This window comes from Panicum virgatum, chromosome 7K, assembly GCF_016808335.1.
Source record: "Panicum virgatum strain AP13 chromosome 7K, P.virgatum_v5, whole genome shotgun sequence".
Classification (NCBI taxonomy): domain Eukaryota; kingdom Viridiplantae; phylum Streptophyta; class Magnoliopsida; order Poales; family Poaceae; genus Panicum; species Panicum virgatum.
In genome coordinates this window covers 47444146-47455037 of record NC_053142.1, presented here as the reverse complement: position 1 = coordinate 47455037, position 10892 = coordinate 47444146, and the positions used below count along the sequence as shown (strand labels likewise).

Here is a 10892-nt window from a genome sequence, read left to right as displayed (position 1 = left end):
CCCACCCGTCCGCTCCCCGACGGCGCGACCCAGGAGCGCCGCCGCCGCCTCCCTCAGCACCCATGAACGTGGACGACGTCGACACCCACCCGCACCACGTCCACCTCAGTCTCCCACTCTACCCCGCCCACCTGGCCTCCGCCAAGGCCAGCCATGCATTCCCCAAGGTGAATGCCGGGGCCGGGGCCGGGGCCGCGGCGGCTCGCCGTAGCCGCGTCAGGAGCGGGCGGGCGCCGGCGACCAGCGTGCACGAGCTGCTGGAGTGCCCATGTTTCGGCCCATCCATCAGCTGGGTGCCTCACTCTGACTTCGTCGATTTCAGATGGGATTGCGTGCGGATGTGAGGATCTCGGTGGGGGAAGCCGAGATCTCGACGGACGTGTCGAATCAAATTGGCCAATTCTTGCTGGATTCGCCGTGCGTCGAATTGGAGATTTTTGCTCCCTGAAAGACCGAGTCATTTAGCTGTGAATTAATTGCCATTTAGAGGCATAATTGGTTTGGATTAATCAATTGTGAAACCATCTGCGAATTGGGGCTTCCCGACACTTCCTTGTCAGACGATTTGGGCGTTGTTTGGTTTCCTAGCGCAATTTGCGCTAGGAAATGAATCTTATATGCATGGAGTATTAAACGAAATTTATTTATAAATTTTTTTTATAGATGAGGTGCAACTTTGCGCGACGAATCTAATGAGCCTAATTAATTTATAATTGACTACAATAATGCTACAGTATCATCCTCTAATCGTGCGGTCAAACCCCTCGTTAGATTCGTCTCGCGAAGTAGCGCAGAGGTTGTGAAGTTAGTTTTATAAACTGACTTTATTTAATACTCGTAATTAATGGTCAAAGTTAGCTACAGTACCTAACGCTACTGAACCAACCAGCCCTTGTTCACTTTCGTTAGATTTGAAAAAGGAACCGTGTGTGATACTTTGGGTCTGAGTTGGGACGCGCTTTGCTACACGGATTCTCTCCTAGCTGCACATACGAACAGGTCTGTTTGTTACTTTGGGACAGTGCAGCATAGCAGCTTGGTATTGTAGGGATATTTTGGTCACATTACTCATCTTCTTTATCCTCCAAATTAGAAAATTGTTATTATATTAGCTATGGTGTCCAGGAGCAAAGATATATACTTAGAGTGTCCAGCAGCAAAAAAGAGATTGAGTAGTGTTCAGAGAAAAATCAACATTGTAGAATGTCCAGAAGTAAAATTACCATTGAATCAATGTGATTCCACGCCGGTGAGCCAGTCGCCGCAGATGATTCCCCGCCCGCGGGAGTGACAAGAAAGAGTATCGCCCAGAAATACTGTTTATATTTCTCTATCTGGGTGTAGATAGCCGGTCCTGTTTGGGTTTGGACAATTAGAGCTAAAAATAAACTGACCCCAAAACGAGTACTAATGACCGAACCGAAACCGCTGTTTATTTCGCCAAAACCGTGGGTACAAATGTACAATGACGTGCACTACTCTCCATGTATCGGGTGATAATAATCTGGTGTGCTGGCAGCTGGCCGTCCTCTCTCGGGACGTCATCCCTCACACGTCGCATGCACTTGTGCCCAGCCATCGGGCCAGGATTCGAGTGGGCCGTCCTAACAAGGCCGTGGTGGTCTTGTTTTTTATTATTTGTTTGGAGAAGTAGTGTGGTATGTCCGTCGTATGTGAGTATGTGACAGTGAGTTTGTCAACCTAAGATATGTATAGTCTAAATCTCAAAAAAAAAGATATGATAATTGATAGTATAATCTCTTCTTAGGGATGCCGTTTGTATTCATGTATTTTATAGGGATGTGTGTTATTTGAGTATATGCATTTGTAATGTGTTTTGAAAACGTACGTGAGCATGTCATTGTTGAAACAATACAATCAAACCACACTACTAGTACTAGTTTATCTTGTACAAACAACTCGTAAGTCATAACTATTGTACAAACAACGAGCCTTTTGGTCATTGGATAACGATTTTACCGATCCCATTTGGGTTAAAAAGGCTGTTGGAGTTGCTCACGTTCTAGAAACCCAAAAGGAAGGAATTTTCAGAGCCGTGGCCAAAGCTAAAGAGACCATGCCACGTGAGGATCGGATCTTGCCGGCCGCAGAGACAATAACGACGCAATTGCGTTGTAAGAGACGTACTGAGCTGCCATCTCCTTTTTCTCCGACCCTCCGCTGCGCTGCTGTGCGTGCGTGCGCACGCGACGCCGACGCGCAAGTGGAGGTGTAGCCGCCCACACTCGCCACTCGTCTGCAGCGGTTCAAAGAACCAAATCGACGCGTACGAGCTCGCTCAGGAGAGATTGCATTGCGCGTTGCGATATACTACGCACGACCCGATGATCCGAGGATGGCTGTGCGCCCGTGCCCACGCGCTCGCTCATCACGCGGCGACACGGTGGGTGGCGTCCGTCCGGCGCTTGGGTTGGGTCCCTTGCGGTGTCACCGTACCCGTGGGCCGTGGCGCGCGCTGGACGATGGTCAGAACCGCTGCGGCCTGCGGGCAGCCGCGCCTTGTGCGCCACTACGCCGCCTCCGGGTGGCCAGCTCAGCCGCGCTCCGCACGCGGCGAGCACGACGCCACAGCTTGTGCTTGGTTGGTTCGGCGCGCGACAATCATTTTCGCAGGGGTATCCATCACGCACCACCACCAGGAAGTTCACTGCGTGCCGATGCATGGCAACGGCGGCGGCCGTCGTGTGCGATGCGACAGAGAACCTTTCCTTTTCCCCAACTCCCGGCTGCAGGGTATCTATCATGCCAGAGGGTGGTCTCAACTCTGACTACAAGTTCGTAATAAGTCTCAACTCTGACGAGTCCAGCGGTAACATTCCCCCCAACTCACGTCCGGGTCGAGTAAAATCCTTCTTGCAGGCCACTGTCAGCAGGTTTTCTCAGAAAGTTGCGCCACGCCTTTTTTTTTTCCTCCGGGACCTGATGGTGGTTTTCAGGCCTAGTGGACGGACAGAGAGACACGCAGGCCGCTAGGAAGAGAAAAATCTGGGTCGGACGCCGGACGGTCACTGGCCGGAAAGTGTTGGTAGCGTGCGCACGAGCGCTTTGGACTTGGCCACTTGGGAGTTGTTCACTTGTTTGTTCAGGTCGCATGACCGCCGCAGAGTCCAGCTCGGCGGCCGTCCGGTCGCGGGCGCGGCACAGGCATCCCCATCTCCCTCTGCCGTTGATTGCATTTGTTTCTGACAAGTTATGCTGTACACTGAAGGTTCTTTCTCTGAACAATGAATCTTGTGATTTCTCTTTTGGGAATCTTGTGATTTCCCAAAAATAATAGTACGTACTACCGGTACGTTGTCCGTTGGCAAAATCAAGGGGGAAGCAATGAACCTCACATCTGAAATAAATCGAAGCAGTTCTTCCATCTGAACCGGCCCTGCCTCTAAAATTGTCCTGCCTGCATTATGGTGGTACAAACAAGTAACCAGCCTGATAATTAATTAACTGGAATCTGCTAAAAGACAAGTACAGGTGAAATAAATCCTCCGTAGTAGTAAACTAGTACTCATAAACAGTTTTAACACGAGCTAATGCGCGTCCCATCTCTGCCGGCTTGGCGAGCTTCTGCCGGCTTTGTGGGCATCATGTCATGCGGCCACCGAGTGAGAGACTAAGAAGTTGTTTGGATCCAAGGGCTAAATTTTAGATTATATCATGTTAAAGAAAATATTAATATTTAGAAGTATTAAATGAAATCTAATTACAAAACTAATTGCAGAACCCTGGGGCTAAACTGTGAGACGAATCTAATGAGATATACTAATTCATAATTAATGGATAGTTACTATAGCATCACTGTAGTAAATTATGGATTAATTAGGCTCATTAGATTTGTCTCACGAATTAGCACTCGTCTGTCAAAAAAGTTTAATAAACAAATTTTATTTTATATTCCTAAATAGTAAGATTCTTTTTGATGTGACATGGGCTAGAAAAAAGCTGCTGGAACCAAACAGGGTCTAACATCTCCAAAGATCATGGTATGTCTAGCAGGGATTCTGGTAGGAAGGGTCCTAGAAATTATAACCGAGGCGAGCATTTGTAAGTTAGTGTTCTTGCATTGCAAAAAACGTCATGGCCATGACCATGTCCATGTGCCAACGTCTATGATCAGTAGAGTTTCAGGGAAATATCAAATCCCTCTTGGCAATCTCGTTTTAGAAACGATAGCTAGCACTACCGTCTATCTCTGTCTTCAGTTACATTTTTTTATAATATCCGAACAATCAAATTTTGTAGTTGTAATGCGGACACTGCATCTTAGGATGTTCTAGAGAATGAAATCTCTACAGCTAAAAAAAAAATCAATCGGAGTAGGAGCTGATCGATCAGAAGTATTCCAATTTGTCCGTTCATAGGAAGGATCGAAGAAGCACCCCTACTACCGCGGAAACTACCCCCACGGATTAATGTATGCGCGTACAGAATCATCCCGGACGTTTCTGACGAAATGGCGTAAAACTTCCGCGCCAATTTCCTTCATACACACCTCCGCCTTCCTGATCGCGCAGACAGAGATACAGATGACACACGACCCCCGCTCCTTTTATAGCGATGGCTCCGCGCGAGCTGGAGCTGGCACCAACGCCTATACTTCAGCTGCCAATCCAAGCAAGTCCTGCCGCAAAATTCCTCGCCGCAGCTCTCCGCGCTGCTGCTCACTGCTGCCGCGATCACCAACGCGCTCGCTTCCAATCCTACCAGCTCCCACAATCCATCTGCGCCATCCGTCGTCGGCGAGGCGTCGCCACGATGCACCCAGGCCGCCGCCGTGGCGGCATCGCCGCGGACGCCGACTTCGTGGCCATAGGCTTCACCCTCGTGCTCAGTGCGGTGTCGTGCCTCTTCTTCGTCCTCGTCGGCAGCAACGACACCGACGGCGAGGGCGTCAAATCCGCCACGGAGTGGGAGGCCATCCCGGCCTTCGGTCTGATGTCCACCGGCCTGCTGCTGATCATGTACGGCATGCGGGCGCGCGGCGCGCGGCCTCCCGTTCTCGTTCGCCGCGTCGCGAACGCCGCGGGCGCCGCGCTCTTGCACCCGGGTGGACCTGAGAGGCTGCTGGCCGTGATGATCCTGCTCCTGCCCCCGTTTCTGGAAGCCTGGTTCGATTTCTTCTGACGACCACCACCATCCCAGCAGACACAGATTTCAGATGTCTCGGTGAGTTCATCGAACTGCTCTGAGAGCAATTCAAAAATTACGTAACGCGCCCTAGTGAGTTTTTCTTCGTTTTCTACTTTCACTATGTGTCCCTAGTGTGTTTTTGGGTTCCTGGGCTCCTAGCAGGTTGGTGGACACGGGTGGTAGTACTCTCAATTTGGGCCTTTTATATAGAAAAAAAATAAATCTTAACAGTCAATCTGACTGACGGAAGGGACATGTGCTTTGCGTTTAAGTTTTCCAAGTTGGCCACTTTGCCTTTGCAAAATCAGTGTCATCATGTCTGCTCGCCCGCTTGTCAGGTATCACAAGAGCGTTGACAAGTTTAGGGAGGGCTAATATGCGGTGCTACAAATCCACTAGGGGCAAAACCGCAAAAGTGGGATAACTCAGACGCATATTTACATGTCTGTCCTATTTAACGATAAACTTTGTAAAAGGTCCAAAGGGAGAATATACCTCTAGAGTACAGGGGCCCATGATCGAGACATGGGATGTGTACAGCAGAGTGAATAAATTGGAAAACAATGTGCAGCAGAGTTTGATAGGCTCCCTTCAAATCTGTCATGATTCATTAGCCAGTAATGCTGGGCTTTTGGTTAAGCTAACATTCTTTTGTTTTTCTTTTCTTGTAAGCGTTTCTGTACTGTATGTAACCACATGCTTTGTATAATATTTTTGCATGTGAGATCACTTGAGAGAAATGCATTGTCCCTGTATCTATATCACACAACACAAGAAAGTTCCGCCCGCTGAGCATGGCAAACAAAGCCTTGTACACTTGAAATAAGAAGGAAAGATACATAAACTTATTTATATCCTTTCATTCCACCACCATAATAGGTTCCGTACAAACGATTCATCTACTCTGTCTACAACACAATTTTGCATTTGTGTTATTATATAGTGCCTCGGCACATATCAAAACAAATAAAATGTCAACACTCAAAAGAGAACCTATATATATATGAACCTAATCAAGGAACACGTAAGCCATTCTCTCTGTGATTCCGTCTTCTTCCATTTGACTGCACATGGACCCATGAATCAAAAAATTTCAGGACTTTCTGTGACTGTCCCCGATGCTTTTTCTATGGTCAAGAACAAAGAGTCTGATGAAGCCTATATGACTGCACATGGACCCACGAATCTGCGTGATGAACCTATTAAACTCTGAATCAGGCTGATCCGTATCCATTTGGGTGGGCTTTCTGCCATTTCCACGCCTGGGCAAGGCTTTGGCCAAGATCAGTGTATTGAGCTGTCCAGTTGAGCTCACGGTGGATTTTCGATGGGTCACTGTATACCTCGGCATAATCTCCAGGTCTACGGGTAAGATATTCAACCTTGATGGAAGCTCCTGTTGCCGTCTTGCAAGCTTCTACAAACTCCTTCACTGATCTACCTGATAAAACATGAAACACCATGTTCAGAAAAACAAAGGACAGTATGCTTTATGTTTACATTGCTGGGAAATTGTTGGTCTGGTTATTGATCTTAAACAACCTTGGCCTGTGCCAACATTGTAGATTCCAACTTTGCCAGGTTGAGCCTTATCAAGAGCTTTGACATGGGCATCAACAAGATCTGTGACATCTATGTAGTCTCTGATGCAAGTTCCATCTGTAGTGGGGTAATCAGTTCCACGAATCTGAATGAGAAAAGAAGCCATATATAATCGTTATTAATGTGAAATTAATAAATGCAGCTACTTAAAAGGTTGAAATGAGCATGCAGAGTACCTTAAGCCCTGAAATGATTCCCAAAGCTGCATCGAAGCAAGCACCAGAAATTCGACCATGCTCACGCAGCTCTGGCCTTGGAGCTTCTCCTAGCCGCCCCTCTGGATCAGATCCAATCACATTGAAGTATCTAATTTATGGGAAGCAGGGACTGGATTAGAATTATTCCATGGATTCTATTCTATATGGGCTACGAAAAACAAACCTTAAGATCATGACAGCCATGTTTGATTTCTTCGACTTTGTGAAATCTAAGATGATATCCTCTGCCATCTTCTTTGCCTTACCATAAGGATTGATAGGATTCTGCATCAGTTTAGAAAAATATTAGAATCAGATTGTTGACAGAATACATAAAGTTTAGAAAGTAAAAGCTTGCATCCAAAGGCCAACCTGAGGAGTAGTTTCTACAATAGGCATCGTATCAGGTTCACCATACGTTGCACAAGTACTCGAGTAAATCAGAGTATTTACATTATGCGCCGCCATTGCCTCAAGCACTGTCAGTGTATTTGATGTTATGTTGTGGTAGTACCTGTAATTTCAGTGTTAGCAGAGCATACGTATAGCAGGGTCAACGTTTGCTATAGATAATTTCTGCAGATGCAACCCAGGAAGCAGCACAGAAGGAATTAAAGGAGCAGAGTGTTTCCAACTAAAATTACACCCCACTTAAATTAGGAATGTGCATTTGAGATGACAAAACGGTGTGACTTGCATAATCAATGAATTTTGATATAATGCAATACTGTGGAAGTATCTGGCCGTAATTTGCAATTTTGTTCGTACAATAAAAGAAAATAGGGTGCTTTGCAAATAACACATCAAATAAAATGCACATGAATCATAAAGGGCTAAGCTTTAAAATATCTGAGCATTATAAGAACACCAGCATATTTTAAGCCTTTACCTCAGTGGCTCCATTGTGCTCTCCCCAACATAAGCAACAGCCGCAAAGTGCATAACAGCGTCAAATGCATTTTCCGAAAATAGTTTGTTCACCTGGGTATTGGTTAAGTGCAAAACATATCACAGCAATGCAGAAACGTAGACAAAAAAAAAAACCCCACTAGGCTTAGACAAAGGATACAGCTTTGGCATCGCCTAAATCAGCATAAATAAATTGAAGCCTTCCAGGCTGTGGAAACAGCCGTTGAAGAACTCTTACAGCTCCCATGTTACCTCTGGAAAGGTTATCCTGTAAAGATCAAATGTCAGATTGGCATTACTACCAAATTCCAACAGTAAGGAATAGAATGCAATCTAGGCATTAAGAATTTACCACAATGGTAACACGGTAGTTGTCCTTAAGGAGACGAAGAGTAGCATGCGAGCCAATATACCCAGCCCCTCCTGTCACTAAGACATGGGTCACCCCAATTTCATGGCGAGAGAACTGCAGAACAAGTGAGTGCATTAACAAGACACCTCTGGTTTGAGAGAGTAAAACTGCTAGTAAAGAACTTCAAACTAGTGAATTGAATGGCAATCATAATTCATAAATGCCTCTACAAAATTGCTGAAACTCTACACCTCTGGTAGAATTGTAACTATAACAAACTAATGAAGTAATGATGCGTGAATGTATCAGGAAAATAACCCTAGCACACTAGAGTTAGAACAGCGAACTCAACATTAAACCATGAGAATAGAAGGCATGCACAAGGATTTCTTCCAATCACCATAATGGCAGTTCCCCGATGTTCATCGTATTAATGTTTTATGGAAACTAAATAGTTTACTTAAGTCGTCTGGTAGGAGGAATAATGACAACTGCCAACTCAACAGCAGGTGACAGTGACACGGTTAGGTGTGGAGAGATTCAACACGTACCACATTGGTACCGCTGAAACCAGGCGACTGTTTCAATACAATTATGCACATGACAGTGAGGGCAGCAGCCACAGCAATCTTCCCCGTGAAATTAGGCTTCCGTCTTGAATCCGCAAAGTCCATCCCTGGAAAAACGACAATGAGAATTTAAAAGTTGTACAAGTAAACTCATAATGGGTTGGCCCCAACTATGGTTTGTGAGCTGAGAAAGATGAGCTAACTCCACTGGTACGCAACATTAGTCATTGGACTTTGATCACGCTACAAACATTAAACTTACAAGATCAGATACTCCAGTTGGTTTCTCTTTTTTTTTTTAGGTAAATTTCAATGTCAAACATTTGGTTCATAATTTATTCATTAAATTACCTTCACTGTTTAAAGCCAGATCAGTAGAATTAGAAGCAATAATGAAGTGAAGAACAAAGAAGAAGAAAAAGCAGGAAGAAAATTGCAAAATTGACGTTACCTGGCAAGATCCAAGGCCTAGTGGTCCTAGCCTGGCTTCTGCTCCTCGGGGTTGTTGGCATGTGAAGTCGGCGGCTTCAAGAATGAAACCAGTAAGAACTTGACCCCTCTCGTCCTACCTTGGCACCAGTATCACCTGATTAAATTCGTCTCAAGATCAAACACAAAACTTTGCAAGTTGCAGTGCCATCTCCACACACAGACGCGCGAACAAAAAAGATCTCCGGCGAAAAGCTCCAGGCAGAAACCAAGGATCAGCATCGCGCATACGGCATACCGATCCAGAACGCGTCGCGAGAACTCAAATCCCCGGCGAAAGGCTACGAAAGACGATGCGGGGTAAAAACAAGAAATTGGATCACGGCGAGGGAGCACACACCTTGTCGCCCGACGCTGGCAGCGGCGCGAGGGAGGGGCGGATTCCGGCGGCGACTTAGGCGCGCGGCGCGAGATCGGTGCGCATCCGGGGAGCGCGGAAACGGAGGGGGGCAGCCCAGGTGTCCAGGCCAAGATGGGAAGCGGACGCGGAGGCGGAAGGGGAGCAAACTGAGGAGCAGGTCGTCGGGGGGCGTTTCCTTTCTACTACTACCGGGTCATAATTAGCTTCTGGGCATGTGCCTGTTTATTTATGTGGCGGTACCAGAATCTTTTTCGCTTCTTTTCCCCCCTTTGATTTGATGATGAGGAATCTTTAACAAAGTATACTGAGCTGGCTGTGCTGGATTCTTGCGTATTTGTACAAAGTTCTCCTCTCCTTGAATTTCTTATATAATTCTGGCAATTTCGTCGTGGGGACATGGTACAAATGGTGATCTCATCGGCCGAACTCTTGATTTTTTTTCCTCTGCTAAATCATGAGTGTAACAAGTCTTGTGTGCTTGTCATTTGGTCAGATAATCTGACTTTGCATTTCTGTCCTGCCCAATAGCACCATTTTGTGAAAATCATGTTCATCTCTACAACAATATCTGTAGACACAGCAGTATTCTTGTGCCTAGCCTACAAAAGGTGTTCTTCGTATGCTTCAGCAGAACGGATTTCGTAGAGCTTTGAGTGGCGTCCAAAGGACCAGTAGAAAAAGCTTCCTTGCGAGCTCTGCACAAGTCCACAGAACGGGTCGCTTGGCTGCGAGAAAGCGGCAGAGATTTGTGCGAGTCAATGGCTTTCCCCAATTCCTCCTCTTGCATCGACTCCTTCCGTGTTGCTCATGTCAGTCACGCGATTGGAAGATGGATTTCCCCTTTCGTTTCCTTCACTTCAACTGTTCCACGCGATCTCCACGAGTTTCCTTCCGCTGCCTAGCAGCTTCGGCCTTGGGCTCGCGTGCCCGGCCTCGCCGACCGGGCCCCGTCAGCGCAGTGATGGGCGCTGCACACTCCAACGCAGGATTCGGAGAGAAAACACAAACTTAGGGCTTCTCTAATGAGAAAAGCAAACCGATACATCGTCCTCCGTGGCTGCAGGAGTCAAATCAATCCATGATGCACCTCGAACCATATAGGAGAGAGAGGAGTCGATACATATCTTTGCATTGATTCATCAGCTGCAATCAATGATAAAAAAATTCTATCCACTCACTGACCTATGCACGGATGCAACAAGATGAAAGGGACCAGGTAGGCCCATACCACTGGAGAAGAATGGAAAAAAATCAAATCCTGCGCA

General features: G+C 46.6%; 2 protein-coding genes across 4 annotated transcripts; one reads left to right on the top strand and one right to left on the bottom strand.

The window, feature by feature from the left end:
- Positions 1-4536: 4536 nt before the first annotated feature.
- Positions 4537-9251, top strand: LOC120641798. 2 transcript variants are annotated; one of them, XM_039918041.1, is made up of 2 exons: positions 4537-5184; positions 9148-9251. In XM_039918041.1, the coding sequence occupies exon 1, from the start codon at positions 4576-4578 to the stop codon at positions 5140-5142; it is 567 nt and encodes a 188-aa protein (XP_039773975.1). In that variant the 5' UTR covers positions 4537-4575; the 3' UTR covers positions 5143-5184; positions 9148-9251. The 2 variants fall into 2 exon arrangements, with proteins under 2 accessions (XP_039773975.1, XP_039773974.1); XM_039918040.1 differs by lacking the exon at positions 9148-9251 and adding an exon at positions 5487-5888.
- On the bottom strand, positions 5972-9824 carry LOC120641797 (probable UDP-arabinose 4-epimerase 2). Of its 2 annotated transcripts, none has more exons than XM_039918039.1 (11): positions 9607-9824; positions 9229-9346; positions 8760-8884; positions 8209-8322; positions 8017-8124; positions 7837-7928; positions 7320-7461; positions 7132-7232; positions 6927-7056; positions 6691-6835; positions 5972-6589 (listed from the first exon to the last, which is right to left on the bottom strand). In XM_039918039.1, the coding sequence occupies exons 2-11, from the start codon at positions 9287-9289 to the stop codon at positions 6363-6365; spliced, it is 1245 nt and encodes a 414-aa protein (XP_039773973.1). In that variant the 5' UTR covers positions 9290-9346; positions 9607-9824; the 3' UTR covers positions 5972-6362. The 2 variants fall into 2 exon arrangements, with proteins under 2 accessions (XP_039773973.1, XP_039773972.1); XM_039918038.1 differs by having other exon boundaries at positions 5985-6589; positions 9229-9363; positions 9607-9822.
- Positions 9825-10892: the final 1068 nt, after the last annotated feature.

Excerpts from the sequence above, each read along its gene's own strand:
- LOC120641798 (XM_039918041.1), top strand. The coding sequence starts at position 4,576 with ATGGCTCCGCGCGAGCTGGAGCTGGCACCAACGCCTATACTTCAGCTG.
- LOC120641797 (XM_039918039.1), bottom strand. The coding sequence starts at position 9,289 with ATGCCAACAACCCCGAGGAGCAGAAGCCAGGCTAGGACCACTAGGCCT. Across the intron at positions 7,233-7,319 it reads TTGTAGAAACTACTCCTCAG|AATCCTATCAATCCTTATGG; the intron begins GTTGGCCTTTGG and ends AAACTGATGCAG. Across the intron at positions 6,590-6,690 it reads CAATGTTGGCACAGGCCAAG|GTAGATCAGTGAAGGAGTTT; the intron begins GTTGTTTAAGAT and ends ATGTTTTATCAG.